The sequence below is a fragment of the Acipenser ruthenus genome, chromosome 29, assembly GCF_902713425.1.
Source record: "Acipenser ruthenus chromosome 29, fAciRut3.2 maternal haplotype, whole genome shotgun sequence".
NCBI classification, from domain to species: Eukaryota; Metazoa; Chordata; class Actinopteri; order Acipenseriformes; family Acipenseridae; genus Acipenser; species Acipenser ruthenus.
Window position 1 is genome coordinate 17,418,563 of NC_081217.1, and position 24,436 is coordinate 17,442,998.

The 24,436-nt window shown below is 39.4% G+C and overlaps 1 protein-coding gene across 2 annotated transcripts; it reads right to left on the minus strand.

The window, feature by feature from the left end:
• Positions 1-176: 176 nt before the first annotated feature.
• LOC131702107 (hematopoietic progenitor cell antigen CD34-like) lies at positions 177-21,336 on the minus strand. 2 transcript variants are annotated; one of them, XM_059004008.1, is made up of 8 exons: positions 20,957-21,336; positions 12,400-12,642; positions 11,893-12,140; positions 11,646-11,723; positions 5,786-5,912; positions 5,401-5,453; positions 3,452-3,604; positions 177-2,338 (listed from the first exon to the last, which is right to left on the minus strand). In XM_059004008.1, the coding sequence occupies exons 1-8, from the start codon at positions 21,039-21,041 to the stop codon at positions 2,129-2,131; spliced, it is 1,197 nt and encodes a 398-aa protein (XP_058859991.1). In that variant the 5' UTR covers positions 21,042-21,336; the 3' UTR covers positions 177-2,128. The 2 variants fall into 2 exon arrangements, with proteins under 2 accessions (XP_058859991.1, XP_058859990.1); XM_059004007.1 differs by having other exon boundaries at positions 11,893-12,143; positions 20,957-21,335.
• Positions 21,337-24,436: the final 3,100 nt, after the last annotated feature.

A 24,436-nucleotide genomic window follows, 5' to 3' on the forward strand; every position in this document is an offset into this window, starting at 1 on the left:
TTTTATTGTATTCATGATCTGTGTGACCTGCGCATCCAGACTCTTTACAGTATCATATTGACTCCTCAGTACTATCAGTCACTTAAACTGACTTAATACAGGAGACAAAAACTGGCTGTTAATTTTGCGTGATACAGAACTGAAGGGAAAAGGGTTCACAACACAAACCTCAAGCACACAGGGTATTTCTGAATTTATTATTATTATTATTTATTTACAAAAAAATCCTTTTTTATGGGTTACAATTGGTGAGAAGACATGTGTTCCAGTACAGTCTAACCCCCGGAGAAAATGTCAAACGAATGACATTAGCATAGGACTATCGGTTCAGAAAAGAATGCAAGTTTATACGAGGCACCCTGAAAATGAAATACAAGTGACACACATGTCTGTTACAGGGCGGCTCTCCCCCCTTTGTCTCCTGGCTATAAGGGCACCCCAGTCCTACAAAGCAATAGACACAGCTTTCACATCGGAAACAGCAACATCACAAACTACAGCTCACATACTACAAGCGCCATCGTGCCTCAAAACAGGAGACACACACAACAGAAGATCTGTCCTATACTTCAGAAAAAAACCCTGGAAGATGCACACTGCTTGGACAAAAAAAAACCAAAAAAAAAACACTGGTGCTGCATTTCTACAGTACTTGCGAGGGAGATGAAATCGTGTGATGGCAGCTTGCTTCAGTCTGTGATGCCAGGCCTGTTCAGCACACATGCAGAATAAACACTTGCTTGCTCGCCAAGCTTGTATGCTGCTGCAGTTTGATAGCAGTTTTGCCTTGAAATGTTTATATTGTACAAAAATGGCACTGCAGCTGAACATATTGTGATGCATTGCGTCGTAACACTCCCTGCACAGTAGGGCTGGTCTTCCAGGGGCTTGCAAAACAGTTAAGCTGTGATGACTGGGGTATGCTAAAGAAGAGTTTGAATTTCCATGTAGCCCGCATGTGCCTGTAATGGAGCCCACTACATCACCTTTCTCAAATTCTAACAGATCAGCTATGCAGTTGCATGTGCTTTCTCATGTATACAGGACACGTGATAAGTACACACTAGCACCCTCTACATGCAAAGATGGACTGTGTTGTGCAAACCACGTCAATTTGCTAGATTTTTTTTTTTCCCAAGCTATGAACATGTACATAGATGAGAACCAAAGAAACATACACACATAACATGTTTGCAATGTATAGGCGTATACAGAAAATTTTACTTATAACAGGAAGCAGCATTCGACTACTTATTTACACATAGACATTAATGAAAAATATCAGTATTCATACAAAACTAATTTCAAATATGAATTCCTAACCAGACAAAATAAAAATAAAAATAAAATAATGAACATTGTAATAAGCCAAGAGGAAAATGAAAAGTTGGGTTTGGAATGTCTAAAATAAAAAAAAAAAAAACAAAACAAATAAACAAACACACCAAAAACAACAACAAAAAAACACTTTATGTGCCCATGTTACTATTTGTCTTTCTCCGGTGCAAAACTGCCAGCATTTCAAGAAGTAAGCGGGATCAATTTTGTAGTGGAGAAAAAGCTCAGTATATCAGTAAAGCTTGCAGTAATGAAATGGAGAATTATCTGAATGCTGTATTTTGCTTTACCTCTTACTAAAGCCAGTTGTTTTAGTTGCGGCAGATTGATTGTTCAGCCCAGTCTTCATTTCACCAACTCTCCAAGCCATCACCTTGTCTATATATACGGGACTATCCATTGGACAGAAGGGGCGTTCAATTGGGAGAAATAACTGCAAGGCAGAGCAGTTTAAATCGATGATTACACTTGGAATGATACTGCGTTGGTACTTCTGCAGTTCAGCCTCTGTGCATCCACAGATCACTATGCATTGTGTCTCCTGCAATCTGCATTGGCATTTGTCCCAAATTGAAAGCACTCTCCCTGCAGTTCAGTGAGCTTTTGTATTTGTTTTGTGTTTTTGATGACCAATGCAACCCAGACAGCACTTCACAATCTTTTGATTCTTTAAATGAGTTCTGTAGGTGGCGAGTTACGCTCAAGCAAGGAAGAGGAAAGGAAGAAGAATGAATTGCTGTCTCCATATGCACACGCTGTGCTGGGTGTGCTCAGGCTGTTCTGTCTGTCTCTACAGCTCTGTGTCTGCCACGGGGGCTTGCTTGGCAGAATGCCCATTGGTGGTGGTGGTGGTGTTGGAGGTGGGGGGCTGGTTCTTGCCTGTGCCCTGCGTGTCCCCGTTAGTGCTCGGCTTCCCCTGTGGCTCGGGGGGGTGCAGGGGGGCCACGGAAACCAGAGTACCATCTTGGTTATCGCTGTCCACCTGATAGAGGTCTTCGTTCTATAGGCGGAAATATAAAGCAATTAACTCATTAGTGCTGCGGGCAAAATGTGCCACCAGCCCCACCTAAGTCTGTTTTTATGAATAACATGCGGTATCGTTTTCATGAGACTGTTCTTATAGGCTGCTGTTGGCTTTTTTGAGTTTCATAAATATCAAACTTAATTTTATTAATAAAAAACAAGACTAGGAATAAAATATTATTTAATAATAACACACAAGTTAAAGTTTTCTTTGAATAGGGCTCAAGATTCATTTCAGAATGCTTATATACAGAATATTTAACATTCTCTCCTGAAGTTATCATGTCATCCTCTTCCAGAACATTTCTTTTTAAAGACTTGTCTACAACAACAGATTGTTCACAGCACTGCTTTTACCATCCAGCTGAGGAAGGACTTTAGTCTGAAACGTCCTGATTTAATACATTTTTTTTATCAATTATTTACATTTTGTGTACCTACATTACCTTTTTCTTTTTGATTTTGCTCCTTTTGTTACACAGCAGTTTTCCTTTTTAAAAATGATATATATATATATATATATATATATATATATATATATATATATATATATATATATATATATATATATATATATATCCCATTCAGTCACTGTGTGCGCAAGTACCATGTTAGGTTTTCTGTCTATGTATCTAGATAGATAGATAGGCAGATAGATAGATAGCTCTCTACATAGATAGATCTAATTAGGCTGTATGTATTTTTAAAGGGATCATACTGTTGAGGTCAATAGAACAGCTGTTGGTGTAGCTATTAGCAAGCAGAGACTCTAGAAACGTATTAGTATGTATATTGCTATATGATCCTTTGCCAGATGTTTATTTTAGCCAGATTGCTGAATGTGATGATGTATGAAGTCTAAACTCAGCATCAATATCTATATGACAGATGCAGAGCAGGTTCAGTAGAGATGGTTCATACTTCAACTGTGTGACCGGCGATTTCTAGTCTCTCTCAAGTCGTACGTGCCACTGTCTGCCGATCCAGTTGCATGAATGAAGTATGAACCAGCCTTACTGGTTTGCGAGGTGTGGGACCCACGGTAAATCCCAGCACTCGGGGCTTGTTGGGTTACAAGTGCAATACTGACCAGTCTCTCTCCCTTGGAGCTCCCTGTCACCCGGTTCTTGTAGCAGTATCCACCGATCAGGAGGGCTGCCAGCAGCAGGCCTGTGATGACCAAGGAGACCAGGACACTCGGGGAATGCTTCCTCCAGTGCGGTGCGGCAGTCATGAGCCCAAGCTGAAGGAGAGAAGGGAGGGGTTGGGATCCAGTCTCAGGCATGCAAAGCAGCATCCCACATTCCAGGTTTTACTACAGGCTTGATTAGCCCCAGTGTATAGGTAACAAGATCAGACGTGTCTTATTTAACTTGGAATGGATCAAACTGCTTAGCAATGGGAGTCTTATTTCCCATAGCCCCATTCACAGATAATCCCGTTTCTATATACAGCATATACTGTACAAGAGATATACCACTAGCCAGCGGTTAGACCCTGGTCCTCCCTCAATGGTCTGGTTTTTAAATATCTATTTTAAACATGCATTGTTTGCCTATGCACATAAGACAGCTGTCACAGGCAGACAGCCCCTGAGATTTCAAACAGTGTGTAGCTGCAGTGGTTGATCTAGTGTCTATGTTCATTACCAGACTGCAATGCATTTTGTCTTACACCCCCCCCCCCACCCCCCACCCCCCAAATATGCAATGGACTCAACCAGAAATGCTCTGTGTTGTCATTAGTAAACCAATCGGAAGCATTATTTAAAAAATCTTGCAATTTTAGGTCTGCATCGGTTTTCCAACAAGCAATAAATCACTTTGTGTAAGCGTGACTTATTATTAGAGATTCATGTATCAAGTTTTACCAAAGTGGTAAAATGGTTGTTTCAATTCAGCGGTTTATATGTATCTCAGCTACTGGCATTAAACAGTGAAGCACTTATTGTAATTAATGCTAGCAGCCTATCAATCATGTCATATTGTTTTTGGGCCTGAATCCCGCCACACTTTACTGCCCATTAACAAGATGAACTCTATTGCTACCACTGTTACCAATTCATTGTATATCGTGTACTTGTTCAGCTGGCTTTTAGTTTTAGGGAATGTTATCATTCCATAGGGGAATTGGTTTAGCGCTCATCGGATCATATTTCCTGCTGTTTCTGCCATTATCTGATGAGATTTTGACACGTGGGTGAGAAGTGACGCAATGAACTGAAACACTGCTTTTTTCTTCTAATTTTGTGTTGCATTTTCTGTCGGTCCACATTGCTTCATGTATTTATACCAGTACATTTTTGATATACTGTATATGCTAAATAAAAAAACGATTTTATATTCGTCATCTCTGTTTGATTAACGAAGAGGTGAATCCCAGTTGTGGTTTAACACCCTAAACAGAGCGTGTCTTTAAATTCTTTTGCGCAGTGTCAGCACCACTCCAAATTCACGGCTGGTGGGAAAAGACTCACAGCTGCCAAATAGAATCTAAAGTACTGTTTGAGCGTGTTCCAGCAGTTATTGTTCATTGTTGTGGTGCACTAGATTTGATGTTTGGAATAATGCTCCCGTGTCTGTATGTGTTACTTCAACCTAACTTGCCTTCCAAGGAAGTCAATTAATGAATTATCCCATAATGAAACGCAGCTGTGTATCTCTTGCGGTTACTACAGCAAAAAAAAAAAAAAAAAAAAGAAAGAAAGAAAAAGCTAGTTGCAAGCTATCGCAGCAAATGATCAACACATGACAAAATAAGTTTAATATTTCTACTGTATTTTGAGGGGCAGTACACAAGGTGTCGTTTCTAAACTAAAAACATGAATGGCTAAAACACTAACATCACACTGAAACGGGACCATGGGACGCTGTTGTTAAATGCACAGACAGACATTGCATTACTGAACAGTGAGTTTAAGCAACATAATGAAGAGGTAACAGCAGCGATGACTCAGTTAGAAGGTACGCTCTTTATAGCCTGCGTTTCTGTGCCTGTTCTACGCTCTGTTCCCACACAAGCAGTGAAAACACACATTACCTGATCCTTCACATTTTCATCGTTAAAGTAGGAGGCCATGTCTTTGGGGTTTTCTGTGAAGCAAGGGGAAACAAGAACCTAATGAACACTTACAAATACAAAACCATAACCTGGACTCCATTAGAAAAGCCGGTCCCACTGTGGACAATAATAATACTCCAACACGTTAAAAAAGGTTTAATGAACTGTAGACGATTAAATTCATAAAAAAGTCCTTAAAACATTATTTTTTGTGAATGTGTATATACACATATATATATATATATATATATATAATGTATTTGTATATATGTATAAAACAGTATAAAGAAACTCAGATTTTGGAGCTGCTGATGAGCATGTTCTTATAACAGCATGACTGTACTGCAGTCCATCTCTAATGTACCTGTAATTTTGGAGCTGCTGATGAGAATGTTCTTGGACCTGGGCTTTTGATAGATGGCAATACTGCACTCACTATCATCGTTGCACAGTTTATGTTTCACATTAAGGATCGACTGTATGAATTCTTCCTGCAAACACAAAAACAAGCAGCCAGTTTTAAAATATTATTTTTTGTTACAACTTCATTATTTGTTGAATTCAATAGACTCTTCAGATGCATCGTACTGAGTTCCAAGGGTAGAACATGAGGATTTGTTGCAAGATAGTTCATATCAGCCATCTCTCCACAGGCATTTCCTACTTGTATCACACTCTGTAACCACATTTTTGCACACTCTAACCCTAACTCTAATTCTGAACCTAACCCTACTAATCCTAACTCTATACCTAACTCTAACCCTTTTCTGATGGAAGTGTATACTTACATATATCATGCAATAAGATTTACACATTAAGTACATTGTAACAAAGCATAATAACATTGTCATTATGTGCAAGTACACATGTAACTACTATGTAAGTATACAATCATTAGAGACACAATGTAAAGTGTTACCCTGTTCGCAACACTGTCTTTCAAGATTTCTACACACTTCTCCTGTGGAATCATTTGACAGATTTAACACTCTTTGCGGTCTGTCCTGTAAAGTATGGCCTGTTTGCTGTTTGGATGACGGTTGCCAGGCCAGCATTTTAAACTTTTACTTTTGTTGTTCTTTTTTCCAGACTTGATGTTTGACCCCCCACCACTCCCCGAACAGCTGCAAGAGAATGAAGTCGATCTGTCTTGATCCGCAGAGGACTGGAAGCCTCGTATCCCTGGGGCGAGTCCAGGATTAGGGTGAGCCCGCCACACCCTGTTCTCTCCTGTTCCTCATTAATGATATCATCCCTGCATTGCACAATACCAGAAAACAATCTCTACACTGTATGTAATGGGATCCAGACACCAAACAGGGACCCTGTGGACTCGTGTTTGCAAACTCTATAGCCCCAGTAATACCAGCAGCAGCTGTGCTTTTACGAGAGTCTATTATACATGACTGGGCTGCCAGCCAGGTCCAGTACTGTGTTGCTCATTATCCTTATCGTATGTTCAGGAGTTGACGAAAATACCTTTCTTAAGTGGTTTTAGTAAACATGTCTCTATGCAGTAGTAGCTTGGGTTTACAGTAAACAACTGTACATTGAAACAAGAAGTACAGTATATTAAAGTCGCTTACCAACAGTATATAGTAAAAAACTGTTCTCATATAAGGCAAAGACGTGTCATGAGCAAGCATATGGTAGTAATAAATAATACTGAAGGGTTTTGCTTCGTCTTACTGGAAATGCGCTCATCTGCTTAGGATAAAGGGTTTTTGGTTCAATTCCAATTTCTCCTTCGCCAATGAAACCAACTAATATGTTAAGCACCAGGATGTTAGCACTGTAACCTGTAATTCACATGCCTTCCAATTATGTTATGTTATAACAAATCTAGGGTCCATACAATCTGGCCAGGGCTCGTGCAACAAGAACCTCAAGCACAGTGTGCTAGAAAGCCCATTCCAAGTTTCATCATGGCTGGAGGAGGATGGAGCTCAAAGTGCAAGTCCACTTACATGACCTCCACGATAACCTGCCAGGCATCATTACTAGCAAAGTGGCTGCCACGGTTCAACTTTCTTTTTCTCTCTCTTAAGATACTTCTCCTGTTCTTGTGGGAACATGGAGGACTATTTTTACTCGCTGCATTCCTCAAGTTTTCTCATACTGAATTTTCCACTGACTTGTCTGGTTGGTGATTTATTTGATGTCTTCTGGTTCCTAATGAAGATAAAAAAAAGTTTTTGTTTGTGTAATTTGGATGCCTGGCTCCTTGTTGGCATGTTCCTAATGATGACTGTAGTTTTAATGGGCATGGGCATTGGCAGTGAGAATAGGCAGGGTCCTCAGCGCTGGGAAGAAGTTTCCTCTCTTTTTATTGTTAATTGCTTTATCAGTTGCTTTATGAAATATAGATATCTACCACATGCGTGGCTTTGAGTTGGAAAAGGAAATCTCACGTTTTAGAGCGAACATTTTTCAGATTGCCAGCAACTGCACTTAAAATGTAACTTCAAAAATAAAACAGTGTTGTGATGTGTTTCTGTATGAGAAACTCAATTTACTATTAAAAGCATTGCTGGGATGGGATGACTCCCAGATATTGAGCTTTTTATTTCCCCTTGCATGCAATCATTTAATAATATTTCCCGGATCATAAAACTAAATTCTTCCCCTTTTTTCACCCTTCTCATTTATATTCTAATAATGTTTTTTTTTATAGAAGAATAAGATCTGCAAAACCTATAATGTAACGCATTTTAAATTCATGACAAGTCATGCAATAAGCAACACCTGCCTTAACAATGTCAAAAGGGTGGTAGGGCTACAATATAATACTCGAGACTGCAAGATACTGTAATTGGGAATCAATATGCAAAACAAGTCACGTGCCTTCTCTTGATTTCACACCACCGGCCTCACAGAATCCTTCCCTGTCCCTACATACCTCTACGCCCCATTGACACACTACAGCTATGGACAAAAGTTTTCCATCACCCTACAGAATTAACTCATTGTGCTTCATAAAGTCGAATGAGACCTGATGAATAATGTGATGTGAACATATTGAATTATATACCGCTTTGTAGTTTTCCATATACTTGACAAAAAACTGTACCATTTCAAAATTGAACATGAAATACTGTACAACTATTATGCCTTCCGGTAGACGTTTGCGATATCATGTTGTAGTTTCTTTGATTACATGATGTTAAATAAAATATCTAAATTATGTTCATATATTTTTTCTTTTTTAAATCCTGTCTCAGTCCCTCCCAACCAACATGCCTTCCTGCATTTAGCTTTTTATCTTTAAAATGATCAGATATAATAAAATAATGTGTGCTGAATTCTTCTCCCCACTAATCTTCATTTGAAATCTCAAGCAGTTTCCTCTAAAACCCGTCCGCCCATGAGAGCTGCAGGGTTTGCTTGCATCCATCAGAATTAATGGTGACCCTTGCATTATGAATATAAAGGCGTATCAGAGAAATTAGCTTCAAATTGAAATGTGCGTCAGCATAACACATGTGTTTAACACTTCTTCCAAGTGGAAAGCTTGTGACTGGCTCACTTGTTTTCAAAGAGCTGTTTCCAAAGATGCTGGTATCCGTTTAAGACGTGTGAGATGTGTGTGTGTGTGTTTAAATGAGAATCGCTTCCTGTGGAAAGGTGCATTGCCCAGATAAGGCTGGGACTGACACAGGGAGAGATCAATCTGCAGCCCGTAGTTAATAAACCTTGCTAAGAAATATTCCTTCCTCCTGATCCAGGATCGAGTTCCTTCCTAGCCCCAGGCCACAGTGCAAACAATCAGCCCATGTGTTATTTCTGAAGGGGGTCATGTGTTGTTTTCAAGTGGAACAGGGCATAAAGACTCTTTGTCTGGAGGGATATGAAAATCTCTTGCAATTTTTAATAGTGCATAATATTTCAATTGTGCATGGAATTCTGACAGAGAAAAACAACCAGCATAACGTTTTCTTTTACTGGAGCGCCTGGGACTGCTCGGTGCACTGTCTGTGCTTTTAGGGGGGAGGGGGGGAGGGGGGGGTGGGGGAGGTAAAATAGTGCATCATAGGCTGTGTATACAACAAAAAAAAAAAGTCCTGAAATATTCCTGAAAATAATGGAACTGCATTGACTGTACCACACTCCCAAACCACTTAAATCTGCTACTCAAATAACACAGAACGGAGAACAAAGAACCGAGTAAATAAATTTAAATTAGTATCATCCTTAATGCCAAATCCTGGAATTAAGGATAATGCAAATTGGATTGTAACCTTACTTTGAGCTCCTCTCCTTTATTAGATGGTATAACATTAATACTGTGAGAACCAAGAGTACAGTAAGTGTATTCTGGTACGAGTGCCAATGGCTGTTAAGAGAACAATACCGGATGTGCCAGAAATAACCATTGAGGTTGTGGTCAGGTGCCAGTGGCCTCACTTCCTCTGCTTGCTTGGGCTTACTCGCCTGTTTAACTTCTCAGGTCTTGAGTTTGCGTAGCTGTATCCCAAGCTTTATTTATTTAACCCGATGACTCCACTTTAGTTATTTTTGCCTGCTGTTGTAATGCATTCTTGTTTCCATGTCTGCTTTCAGAGGATGATAACGTTCAGTCTATGCTGCAGCACTTTTTAGGAAACCTAGGGGTGGGGTATGGCGAGGTATTGACAATACAGTAGCCAAATGTGAGTAATCCTGCCCTCTTAAAATAATAGAAAAAATCTGTGTGAAGCTTTGCTGCTAGCATCCCCGCTCCTGGCTTGCTTAAAGTCTTTATCGCTATACAGTGTGACGGGACGGACAGCGTTCCCTGTATCGCATGACAAGATCTGTCTGTTGTCTGTGCCATCCCATCCTTGCGAAGCCCTTTCGTCTGTATTATTAGAAGATGTTTATAGGAACAAACAGGAGAGGGCAGGAAGCTTGGCTTTTGAAAGGATGGGGAAGGATGTTTTGACTTTTTTCTGGTTGTAAATTAAATAGGCCACTTCCACGGATCCATTGTTAGCAAACTGGACGGGTGGTGAAGGAGACAAATAAGGTTTCCTGTTTTGGAAATTACAGAGCTGAGAGTCCACTCAAGGTGCTTGCTGTTTTTTCTTCTCAATTCTTAATGAAATGCAGTTTATTTAGTTGCCATTTGCTTTGAAGTTAGATGTTGCCAGGATCCAGAATTACAAATGATTCATTTCCTTCACAGAGGCGGTGAAGAGCACATTCTAGTTTAAAGTGCCAGAGAGCACCACCTCCTCCCCACACGCCATTTCAAGTGCATTTAAAAAGTCCAAATGAAAGAGTTCTTTTACCAACCTAATGGTCTTGATAACAGGATCTGTATGTTTGCGTTGTCTAAAAGTTCAACTCCTTATAACTATATAGCACATGTGTAACTGTTGTGGCTATCTTAGTGTGAGGTACTCGTTTACTGTGGCTATAATATGATCCCTTGACAGCCCTGCGCAGCTCCTGCATTGAACTGTCAAAGAGGGGGCAGATGGGATACTGCAGGTTAGGTTCCAGCTGCTCAAACCTCGTAACCTTTACTTGCTATCTTATACAACCTGCTTTTATCAGCATTTCTATGAGATGTATTAGCTTTATTAAACTCCCTGTCCTGAGTAGTTTTTTTCTGGCTCTTTTGCCTTTGCACTTGGATAGTCTTGGCTTCAAACCCACCAGTGGGTGTTCCCTGTGTTGTTTTCAGCGCCTCAGTGTTTGCTGTTGTTTCCAAAAGTGAGAACTTCTTTCAAGTTTGATGGCTATTGGTTCCTGGGTTCCTGGCTCCAGGCTCCACTTGAGTTCTGCAGTGACTGTAGCTGCCCTGCACGCTCATGATCCTAAACCAGTCACACGGAACTCTTATCCTATCTTTACCAGATGAAATAGTAACATCTAAGTATGGGGGGTGGGGGGTGCTTCTATACTCAGGCTTTCGATCCCTTCAAATAGGGTGATTGGTGTGTGAAAAAGCAGAAGCTTGATGGGCTGACCAGCTGCTTCTCGCTCCTGTCATTTTTCATGTTGAGGGGTTGGACAAAATCCATCAACAGTGTGTAAACTTGCTGGCTCCCGCATAACTGAATTTTCTGTTATGAATATTGCACATTGCTTCCCAAATACCTTATAGACTTGCATTGAATAGTATATCGTAGACCTGCCACCCATTTGACATTGTTAAGACAGGGGTTTCTTTTTTTTTTTTTTTTTTGATAAAAATATAAAACCTAGCGCAAATAAAATAGATAACTGCTGATACTTACACAAGTGGTTTCTTCTTTCAATTCCAGCTGTATAGCATCTTTGTCTTGTATGTCTTCCTTACTCACGCAGTGGACTTGCTTTTGGAGGAGAGAGAGAAACAGAAATCTCAGTGCTTTTACAGTCTAAACATTTGCCTTGTCAGAGCAAGAACCTGTTGACTCCAGTGACTGTTCAAGACACGGTAATGAACAGATCACTTCTAGAAAACAAACAAACAAACACAAAATAAATACATCTCATACTTACCGCTGGTGATACGAAAGTTCCCTGCGTTTCAGGAAATTCATTCGGTATTAAAAGAGAGGTTGTGGTGTCCGGTGCGGGTGTCGTTTCCTGTAACGGAGCGCTGCTCTCTGTCTGTGGAGAGGTGGCAGAGCTGCCTGGAGTTGATGCTACAGTGTTGGCTGATGCAGGAGCTGTGCTGTTGGCATCCGAGTCAGATGTTGGGTTTGTAACAACAGTTGTAACTGTAGCATTCGCAGGGATCATCGTAGCTACTAAAACACAGAACACGGGATTACATGGGATTCCATGTGGGAAATTCCCACTCCTTTTATCAGCCTAGCTGTCAGGTGGGTGAGGGAGTGCTTCGGTTTCTGTGCTCATTCAGTCATTTGGATTTGGAGTGTGTGTGTGTGTGCATGCATGGCTATGAGGGTGTCCCACTCAGGGCTAAGCTTCAACAACCAAGTCACTGGCCCCCAAACCTACAGTCCCATAGCTTCTAAAAGGAACCAGTGAGTTTCCACTTACCAGCTTCTGAAACAGTGACAACTGGATTAGTTGGTGTGAAGAGAGATCCTGCCTGGTTTGTAGGAATTGCAGCAGACGTAAGACCTGACAAACTTGCTGCATCTACCTCCCCTTTTGGATCTACTGTATCTGTTGATTTCACTGGATCCATTGGAGCTGCTTGTTCCGTTGTAGCTGCTGTGTTTGTTGGAGCTGCTGGAGCTGCTGAACTTGTCGTTTCAGTGTCTTGACAATTTGTGTGATCTAAAAAGAGGTGATTAAAAGCAGAACGTTAAGAATTCTGAATTAATTCCAGAAGTGCATCCCCGCTCATGCCTTTCCAGTTATGAGTTATGAGTCTCTTTTGTGCTCAGAAAAGATGCTGCTGTACACCGTGGAACACACTGAGATCTGCTCCAGTGCTTCATCTCCACCTACCTTCCCCAAAACGTCTGGGCTTCAAATAATCCTTGGAAGGCAACTTATTTAACCTTTTCATGCATGACATATTGAAAATACAGTTCTGGACACATGATGATAATAATAATAATAATAATAATAATAATAATAATAATAATAATAATAATAATAATAATAATGAAATGTTCATTGCTTTATATGGGTGTGACAGGGTATCGTCACTGGCAAGGCTTGTTATCTGCAGGTTTCAAATAGTACATCACCCAGGAACAAACACTCACTCAAACTCATTCCACCTGACAAAGGATTTCTCCTCTCCTATATATACCATCACAATCATTCAATGAAGGCTCCAGCCACATTCTCACATGTATTCTGGCAAGGAGGAATTTAACCCCCTCTGTGCCAACCCAATATTCCCCCCCACACATAAACATTACACAGGTAGGGCTTCCACCCTGCCACAATGGGGAAAAATGGCATCCTCATTTGTGCATGCATTTGTGACTTCCATATAAAGACTAGAAGAGAGCTTTTGTTTTTTGTATCCGCCAGCCTATGAGGTCTCCATGCATGAAAGGGTTAAATAACTTTAGGATTGTTCCCTAAACGTTTCCCTCGTTTTTGATTATACAGCACATTAAATACCTCCTGCATACACATGAAATACAAGAAGAATTCGTCATAATTTTTGGTGGGTTCCAAATGCCTCACATTTTTTTTATATCTATAAAGATTTTGACTACAGTTTATAATTTGCTCTGTAATACTTTTTAAATGATCTAATAACTGTTACAGTACTGTGTTTTATTAATTTCACAGTGTTTGCATGGAGGTCTCATATCCCAGTAACTAATCAGTAACACATACTGGAACTACAAATAAGTAGCCTGGATAGGCTTGTGATCTCCGTTTTAATTATAGCGTGCTTTTAAGTGCGTAATAACAAACATTTTTATAAAGAAGTAATTGCTTAGGAATTTTTATCATCTATGTGCTTGAAATCAGTCCTGGGGACCTGGGGACCTCAACAGGACCTGACCTGAAACCAATTAGAAATATCTGCTTAGGTGCTGAAGAAATGAACAACCTAAGTGTGGAATGAGGTCCCTGCAGCTTCTGTGTAAATAAACCTCTTTCAATGCCACAGAAGTCACTCGGTGCTGGTGGGGGGCCTCTATTGTGGGAATAAGAAGACGTTTAATATTGAAAGGTAGTTGAAATTTGCCTTTGAAATGCAATCATCATTTTTGAATATTTATTTGACTTGTAATAAGAGACAGTTGTTGCCTAACATCTAGAAAAGAATGCGTGAAACATGCATGTATGGTATTTCTCCTTATCAAGAGTACCATGCAACCATGGTTAAGAAATCCTTGTCCAAGGATTGTTCATGTAATATCTGTGCAAAGGCATTCTAACACTTTGACTCCCTCTGGCCGAAGACTCATTCTCACCCCTGCATTAGAATGCAACCACGCCTTGTTCCAGCGACTCTTTGAAATACGAAGGTAGTTCCTACTGGTTTTCAATGAGCTTGAAGCACTTTAACTCTCTGGAAGGGTTCAGATCTGCACAGCGTTTGTTTAACACTCTCCCAAGATGAATTACGCTGTTAGTTTGAATTTATTTTTTAAAATGTTGCATGTGCCGGTTCAGCGCCAGCGCAGTTTGAATTGTTATGAGTAAGTGATCTCATGTTCATTTTATCTAATTCCACTTGCTAATAATGACGCTGAAATAGACAGACATGCTACAAACACACACACACACACACATACACACACACACACACACACACACACACACACACTTTTCTTTTCTCTTCTGTTCTGTTCCTTCTCAAGTTTGTAGTTGTAACAGGAGTTGACTTCCGCTTTCCTGCATTTCTGGCTGAGAGGAAACAAGCACCTTGGGGAATGAAAATTAACCCTGGGCTAATGAACCCCTCTCCCTCGCTCAGTCTCCCTCCTGTTCCTCTCAGATAGGGATCTTTTCCTTTTAAAGAAGGCATTCCAGTAAGGAAACCCTAATTGTGTACAAACACAGTCGTGTACACAGTGCAAGTTAAACAACCTTTCATCATGTTTATTTCCTCCTCTATTCTTTACTAAGCTTGACTTTGTTTTAACCATGCTGTTGATGTGCTTTACGCGACTTCGCTGTGCTTTAACTATTCAGGCCTTAGACTGCAAAACCAACTGTGTGTTTCTGTCCAGGGTGGAGGCTCTGTGTATAACTCCAAGGCTCTCTGGGACGTGGGAACCTGTGTCCTTACACACGCAGGGTTTGTCGTGACTCTCAGGTTTTCAGTTGTCTGCGTCCCCGGGAGGTGTCTGACACGGGCAGCCCCACACGCGGATTTTATTATTATTATTCATTTTTTTAAATCTTGCAGGTAATACTTTATATATATATATATAGTAAAAAATGCTAATTCAGAAGTATTAATACCCTGACAAAGAAAATGAAATTAATAGCTAGTTGCGGCAACTTTAGCAATAATAACTTATTTTTAAACGATTAGGATATTTATCAATAAGCTTTTGACATGATTCTTTAGTGATTTTTGACCATTCTTCAACGCAAAATTGTTCCAGTTCATTCAAATTCCGAGGACTTCTCTTGTGCACAGCCTTCTTCAACTCATACCAAAGATTCTCAATCAGATTTAGATCGGGACTTTGACTAGGCCATTCCAGAACCTTGATTTTATTAACCATTCTGAAGCAGATTTTGATGTGTGCTTTGGATCGTTGTTGTGTTGGAACATCCAGTTGTGCGTTAAACCAAGTTTTGTAGCAGAGAGCTTAAGATGATTAGCCAATAATACTTGACCTATGGTTGAAATGGAAACCCCAGTCTCAATTGCAGCCAATTCACTTTGAATATCTTTGAATCTCAGATTGTTATTAACCTTCCTCACAATTCTTCTACTTGTTCTTGGTGAAAGAACCTTCTTTCTTCCAGACCGAGGGAGTGTTGTGACAGTACTTGTACTTCTTGATAATAGAAACAATATTTGAAATTAGGATACTGAAATGCTTGGAAATCTTCTTGTATCCTTCTCCAGCATTATGACAAAAAATAATTTTCTGCCCTTCAGATAGCTCTTTACTTTCCCATATTGGCTTATTGGTAAAGACAGCAATCATCCTATGCCTAACTCTTTTATACTCTCTAAGAATGTTCACCCACAATCCTGCATTTTCTAGACTAGAATTAGGTTCTGCATTATCATATTGAAATTTCTAACACCTTGTAGGCAATACTATCATAGCATTAAAGGGTATGAATACTTCTGAATTAGCATTTTTGGTGTTTTGCAAAAAAATTGCTGAAATAAATAATTGCATCCACAAAAGCAAAACTTTTGCTGCAAAAGGTTTTTCCTGAAATTCTTTGTTTTCAAGAAACGTTTAGAAATTATACATTTCCACTGGGGTATGTAAACTTTTGAATATGTTATGTTATATATATATATATATATATATATATATATATATATATATAATTATCTAGGGTGTAAAAAAAGCAAAACAAGCCCAGTTTGTACTACCAGCAGGCCTGTAACAACTCTCCTAATTATGGGCTGCAGTTCATGGCTAGCGCTGGGGTGATGTCATCATGGAAGGGGAACAAATTGTTTCATTGCTTGATTGCTGGAAGAGGGGTTTTGACTTGTAAAATGTGGTGGCCAGGTTTGTAACACGCAACAAGAAAGAATAGATTATTCGTTTTTTCCACAATTTCACCACATGAGGCTCATTGTTCAGGAACTGCGTAAAACAAAAACAAGTAAGGAACATTAGCAGATCTTTCTCTCGTGTTGTTGCCCAAAGCTGCCGACTGCATTGGCTCAAGGGAGAGTTCTTAAACACTGCTGGAAATGAGTGTGGGGCTCAACTGGGGAGCTTAGTACGAAAAACTAAAACAAAAGTGAGACCTTATTAAAAGCTAACGTTATTTTAAAATGTTGTATCCGCCTGCATACAGTTTGTGTGTGGTAACAGCATCAGCATGACGTCTCTGTATTGAAGGCATCTGTGTTGACGTGTGACGCCTCCAAGTTGCATATGCCTGCATTGTGTGTCACACTCTCAGCTCTTGAAGTGGCACAGTGACACTGAAGTGAAGCTTGTATGCAGGTACTGTTGCTTTAAAACTGAACTTCATGTCTAGGTTTATACATGGTTAACTTCATAGGGTAAGAGAAGGGGTGAGACACTTTCAGATGGTTTCACAGATGCTGATTAGCCCTAATCTTGGACTACCATATCTAAGGTTACATTAGATGATCCAATTTTAGTGCTAATCAGACCACACATTAGTTACAGTAAGTGCCAGATATATGTATTTATTTACCCTGAACTAAGACTTTTGAGTTTCTTTCAGTTTAACTAGCTTACTGTTTCTCCTGCTTATTTTATTCATGCTGCATGTATTTCAATCGTTCACCTTCCCGTGACTTAAACAGTGTAGCAAGTAATTGAAACTGGCATGCCTATTAGTAATGCTCTCGTGGGGCGTTCCTTCAAAACCTGTGACAGAATATCTAACCCGTATCTTCTGCTTAATAAAAAAAAAAAGAGCAGAACTGCTGAGATCATTTCAAAAAGTTACACGTTGCGCATCTCCCTTCATTTATTTTTTAGATTCAGATTTTTTACATTTCAAAGCGCTACCACAGTTGTGTTCAAATCACAACACAGGGTCACTAAAAAGCACAAAAAACATTAACAATCAGGTTTTGATATGTATATATATTATTTTCTGACAAAACCAAGGACATGACCTCATCCAAGGAGATGCCTGCCAGAGAGCAGATGTTGCTTTCTGCTGGGAGCTGCACTTTTGCTTTCCCTCTAAGGAACAGGCTGACATCACCGGCTGAACAGCTGAGCCACGCCTTTCTACACCATCACCTCCGAGGCAGGCGTGAGCGCACCCCAGCTCCGCGCTCTCCAGATGCTATTCAAACACAGCGGCTGGAGATTTTCCCACACGATTGTGTAGAGTGAGGGCTGGAAATTCTTTCATGTTTCCTCAGGAATGCACACACTATACAGCAACCCACACCATGCTGCTGCACTGTACTGCAGCGGTGTGCGGTCAGGGCAAGCAAGGCATACACTGCATGCCCTGAAAAGGTTGTGAAAATACTACAAAATATTATCAAAATGTGTCTTCCTAGTTCCTACATTTATATACATACATACAGGGCAGGCCTTAAGGCAAGGCGAGCAAGGCGGACTCCTAGGGCCCCCACCCTAGGGGGCCCCGCGCTCAGCCGGACTGCTGTGAGATTTAATGTGTTCTTTACTTGCGCGCAAAACGCTCAGAGGTGCAAATTTGGGGTACGTCATATAGCGCCAGCAACATTAAATTCTGGCGCCAGTAGACATGTTTACTTTTTTTGATTGTTTTTTTATTCCTTAGCAACCATAGATGATGATAGTTTCTCATTGGATTAAATTGGAGCGTAACAAACGGCGTTATAATTTGATGGTTTTATAGGTGCGTATGTTCTCTGTTGTACTACGCTGCTACTCTAGCCCAGAACACAAGACAACCAAGTTAGAACGCACACCGAATTAACTCACTAGCACACAAAGCAATATAAAAAGAAAACCTGCGTGCTGGCGCCAGAATTGAATGTTGCTGGCGCTATATGAGGCACCCCTGAGCGTTTTGCGAGCACGTAACAAACACATTAAATCTCACAGCAGTCCGGCTGAGCCGGATATATATATATATATATATATATATATATATATATATATATATATATATATATATATACTGTATTAGCCAATCTTCAGTTGTAAGTACAGTAGATTAAATGTGTGCTAGATCTGTTTTAGTCTCAGTTTTAGTGCAGTGAAAGATCACTAGATGGTGCAGGCTCTTTATTTTTACAGACACTTCTACAGGATAAAATCACTTTGTAAAGACTCTTTATATGCATTACAACAAAAAGTACCAAGCAAACAAGTTTTGGCCATCAGAACTGTGCCGGGAAACTTTTACTTGAGGCTTTGCAATAGTGAGTGAAATTAATTCAATAAACAATTATTGATGGGCACACAGAACACACTTTGCTAAATTGGTTATTACTTCTAGAGTTTTCTTTTTTTTGTCTTTACCATTAGCAACCTGGAGCACCACGTGCATTACAACTATTCCAAAAGCTTAGACAAAACATCTAATAAACTCTGCCTTCCCCTAGCCTCTCCACTCAGTTAAGGTAACCATAACTGGAAAAACAAATACATAAAGAAATGCTATCAATAATAAATTCCTAATGCTGCAGCACACAGTCCAGACAGGATGTGGGTGTGGGGTCAGCAGTCATGATGGAGAGTCTGTTTTGCTAGTGTGGGAGTGTATGCGGCTCTGATATGGGTGTGGCTCTGACAGCCGTGATGCAAAGTGGATTGATTCAATAGATTAGTCAAGATGACCCCAGCTTGACCCCCCGAACAAACCTCTCCCCAAAATAATTCCGAGACACTGTCAACATCCCTAAGAATTGTATTTGAGAGATATTAGCTTTTGAGCCCCCCCCCGTACAGTGCAGTACACACACTCTCAAACTACACACTTCGTTTAATGAAACTAGTAACGAGCAACTCTGGAAAGTTGCTTTCAGGAGTCAAAGATACGACTAAAGCAGATGGAACACAAAGCCACTTTGTGGCTTGGAACACGGTTTCAAGAGCCTAGGTTTCAGGTCACTGCATGGCGCACCAGGGGAGGGGGTTGATACAGAAAAGTTGCCTCAAACTAGGTCTCCTTTAAGTTTATTTATTTTATTTTTTTTGTTGGTGTCCTAGGCCATCATAATTCAGCCAATCACTAGAAAACAGCCTTGATCATTAAAGCATTAAAAAAGTCAGGGGGACCTGCATGGGTTGTTCCGCAACTGTGCTTGAAGACAAAACTGTCCAGATGTTTCTAAAGGAAACAAAAATGAACAATGAACGTAACCATTTGCGTGCACATGCCACAGGTTTTGATAATATGCATGTTGGCTGTGTAATGAGTATAAAGTAATCCACTTTTTTTTTTTTTTAATTAAAGTTGTGTAATTAGAAACAGAGATACCAAGGTGTTTGAAACCTGAAACATTTACTCTTGACATGTCATTTCGTACATTTGTTCTCGTATTTAACCCTTTATGGGTATTCAAACCGAATGGGAACAGCTCATTTATATATTAAAGAGTTAAAAAGGAGCTCACGTTGGACTTCTAATGTTTTCAGATGTTATGACATCCTGCCTTACTTAAAATAGCTGTTCTTACCTTAATGGGAAGTTCCTGGTTATATAATGTTAAAAAAAAAAAAAAAGTTGATGGAAAAAAGTAAGATTTGAATCTGAACACTGCGATTCACTTACTCTCGCTATTTAAAACGTTCGACCTTTTCATGAGTAATCTTTCTAATTTTATCTGTAAGCTCCCTGGTATGTTGGCATGCTGTACAGACTGGGTCAGTCTCTCACTGAGATGGAGTTTCTTGTGTATCTTTTCCTGCAGTTTATCAGCAGTCAGACAGTCAGGTTTTAGGTCTTTGTGTTTCAAAGATGTCTTTTGCAGAATGTAAGTTATGAAGTTACTAAACTAGTGCCCCTCCAACAGCAGTAAGAGTTTGGAGAGCCTGTCTCCCTAAGGGTGTGACACTGTCCCATTTTTTAATCCCTGCTGATGCAGCTGAAACTCAGCGGGTTCCTTGGAGACTACATGCGCTCCTTATAAGAGCTCTCCACTTACTAAATACACTTTCCATCTTATCCAATGCAGACAGACTTCTTGGTACAATCATTTACACACAACTTTCACTCAAGCTGATGCTAATGCATTGGCAACACAGGAGAAAGACTACTGGAAGTGCATATACAATGCAGCTAACACCAGCTGCTCAGTAAATACTAATCAATAAGAAAAGTGACATTTCCAGTAATTGCAAGCAAATTCAAAAAGTTACAAATAAACCCCTTTAAATTACCTTAAAAATCTACAGACAAACAGACAGCAACACAAAGGGTTAAAAAAAACATCACATATATAAAAAATAAGCACACTGATAAAGCACATTTTATAAAAAGACATATTCTAAAGAAACCCTGTGGTGGACTGCAGAAAAGTGGTACTCACCTATCATCAGCAGATTACAAAGGGCCAGGATCAAAATGAGTTTTCCTTTAGCCTCAGTCATTCTCTTCAGTGCTGCTGCAGCCATCCTTCTGCTGGAGTTTAGCGTTCAAGGCTGTTCTGTATGGGAGCAGTCTGGAAAGGCTTGTGTTCCGTTGCTTGCTCTGTCTAGGTGTAACGCAGTGGTCCTGTGAGGCAGAGAGAGCGGGAGAGAGCCAGGCGAACTGGATAGAGTGCCTATGGTTTTCTTTTAGTCTCAGTTTTATACAGCCCCTCGCTTTGCCTTCCTGACTCCACACCCCTTTTCTCCACTGCTGGCTTAACTCTTTGCCAATGCTGGAGCAGCAGCAGCAGCAGCAGCAGAGCTCTCCTTCATGTGTGCTTGTCAAGTCTGGGGCAGGAGGAGACACAGGCTGAGCAAACAAGGGGCAGGGGAGCAGGGGCAGGTCTTTCTGATTGCAATTTTTAATCTTAGTTAATCTCGGGTTTAATCGCATATTTAATTGATACAATTACTGCATCCATCTCATTCGTTTATTTTGTTACTGATGCTATTATTATTATTATTATTATTATTATTATTATTATTATTATTATTTTTAAGTTCTTCTTATTACCTATAAGGTCTTACATGGTCTTGACCCTTCTTATCATCTAGATCTGCTGACCCCATATGTCCCGGGTCGTTCCCTGAGATCGGAAAATGCTAATCTTCTGACAGTTTGAACTCTGTCCGAGCCAAGGCATTTAGTTACAATGCCCCTCGTCTTTGGATTCACATCAGGAATGCAAGCCCAATTTAATCTTTTAAATCCTGTTTGAAAACTTATTTGTTTGGGTGTGTTTATTTGTAGCTGGATTATATATTAGACACAGGCTTTTTATAGTTCTTCTGTAAAGTGCTCTGGAATGCTTGCATGAAGAGCGCTATATGAGTGAAATTTGTATTGTATTGTATTATTATTATTATTATTATTATTATTATTATTATTATTATTATTATTATTATCCAAAAACAACCCAGCATAAAAAAACCTGTTCTCCTATTCCTGGATTAATATTGTTGCCCCTTCTTTATAGTTTTGTATTTATTTACACAGAATTATACAGAAAAATTCCAGCAAAATTCCAGTAAATTGTTTGAACCAACTGCTAAATCACAATGGAGTCAGTTTATTACTCACCTTAATGCACTTCAAATTATACTGTATTTTCTTATCAGTTTTCTTTTATATATATATATATATATATATATATATATATATATATATATATATATATATATATATATATATAAAATCATTATTATTATTTTATATGAAATTATAGACATTAGACATTGCTCTCTGTTTCATTTTGTTGTGCTGGCTTGCTTGCATATTATAGAACAATTTCTTTGACAAATCCATAAATGTTTTATATCAATCTGTAGGTGTGTAGCATTCAGTGTTTTAATGTAATTGAAACCACGTTAAAAACTGTATATATAAAGCCACCCGTGTAAATTATTATACAGGACTATATTATTTCTTTTGGCGACACAGTATTTGTCAGGTTGAGATGAATTGATAAGTTTTCAGGTCCCAGTAATGTATGTCAGCATTAATATACCAAAAACGTTTTTATATTCACTGATATGTAAATATATAGGTATGTATTTTTTTAAAGTACCTGCAACAGGAATCAAATTTCATTAATGAGACTATTCTGTATAAAACACGCAATGCTGCATTCGGTATGATTCTTTTATTACATGTGTGATAGAAGAATGATAGAATAATCGCACGAAGAGTTCTAATCTAATATGTTTGGGTGATCTCTGTGATTTGTATAACCTGAATAATTATATTATATGAAGTTTGATGTTAACAAAGTATTAGATTTACAATGTTGAACTAACACACTGGAATGTGGCCAAGGGTCAGCAGCCCTGTTTTCAGAGAAGTGCATGAGTCAGCAACATGAGAATAGGACACTGTCTCAAATGATAATATTTTGAGACAGCGATAATTCATCTTTTCTCCCCAGTCACTTAGCTAATATTCTTGTATTAGGGGAATCAACTTTGTGAGACCTGACAGACACTCTCTCCCTAGCAACTAGAAAAATCAGCCAATCAGAAAAGTCGGTAGACAACAGTATCAAGAATACCACAAGGTTGGTTTGAGCTGACTAAGGGAGATAAGAATTACCACAAGTCATGAACTCTGTGCAAAAACTGATTATATAAGGAACTGTTTGACTTAGTGTATTTTGAGCTTTCTTTGCGGTTGCTTGCAGAGTCTGTGTTACTTTGTTGAATGCTCCAGTCTGCAGACTAATAAAATGTGAGTTGCTCCGACTTGTCTCTGTCTCAATCGTTCTCTCGGTACGGGACCGGTGCCTGCTCGGTTGTATGCAGAAAATTCCACCACACATGGCATATCACATGAGCTGTGACAGCGCACAGACAAACTAGATGCTGACAAAAGCCTGGTGTATTAATACAAAAATAAGAAAAAAAAAAAATTAAATGTCAAGAAATGATAAAGACAAATGTGTGATTAACGCGTGTTAAAAAAATCTCCAAAGAAATTAAAGCGTTAATCGCTGAAGTTAACTGCAATTAATTGACAGCCCTAATATATATATATATATATATATATATATATATATATATATATATATATATATATATATATATATATATACCACTGCCAAAAATGAGTGACACTCCACCTATTTCCATGAATATATCTGGGGATGAAGCTTTGATGGTGCTGGTAGTTTTTATACAGTATGTTTTGTTTGTTTGGGTGTTCTTGTTTCTATGATAGATTGTGGCTCTTTTGACTAGACCTGTTGGATTGGATTTGTATTTCAGAATGGCGTTGGAAAAAAGCACAAAGCAGTGCAGATTGTTATAACAAAGCTTCCACTGGGAGTGAACAGGTCTGTGAGCAGAATCATTGCAAGCACACATTGGCGTGGTTTGGGGATGAACAGGTCTGTGAGCAGAATCATTGCAAGCACACATTGGCGTGGTTTGGGGATGAGCAGGTCTGTGAGCAGAATTATTGCAAGCACACATTGGCGTGGTTTGGCGGATGAACAGGTCTGGGAGCAGAATCATTGCAAGCACACATTGGTGTGGTTTGCTGTGTCACTCTTCTCGTTAAGTTTGTATTCATGTAAAATAACTGACATCCAGCATCCATGCCAACCACGTTGCCCCACAGGTGGTACTTGAGTAATAAAACAATAGCCCAGTACATTACAGGACAGTTTGAGACATACTGTGCATGGGAAGTTTTCAGTTTTGCTAACGGTACATTCAGACAAGGAGTATTTCCAATTTTATCGCTGCCTTTTAATCGTTCAGTCCTTGGGGAAGAAATGTCAGCACTGGTATTACTCAACAAAGTAATGCCAAATTGTACTTAAGAGTGTAACATTTACTGTAATTAGATACTACTCCTGTGAATATAAATAAACAAACACAGA

Excerpts from the sequence above, each read along its gene's own strand:
- LOC131702107 (XM_059004007.1), bottom strand. The coding sequence starts at position 21,041 with ATGGCTGCAGCAGCACTGAAGAGAATGACTGAGGCTAAAGGAAAACTC. Across the intron at positions 11,724-11,892 it reads GAACTTTCGTATCACCAGCG|CAAGTCCACTGCGTGAGTAA; the intron begins GTAAGTATGAGA and ends CTCCTCCAAAAG. Across the intron at positions 2,339-3,451 it reads GCTCCAAGGGAGAGAGACTG|AACGAAGACCTCTATCAGGT; the intron begins GTCAGTATTGCA and ends TTCCGCCTATAG.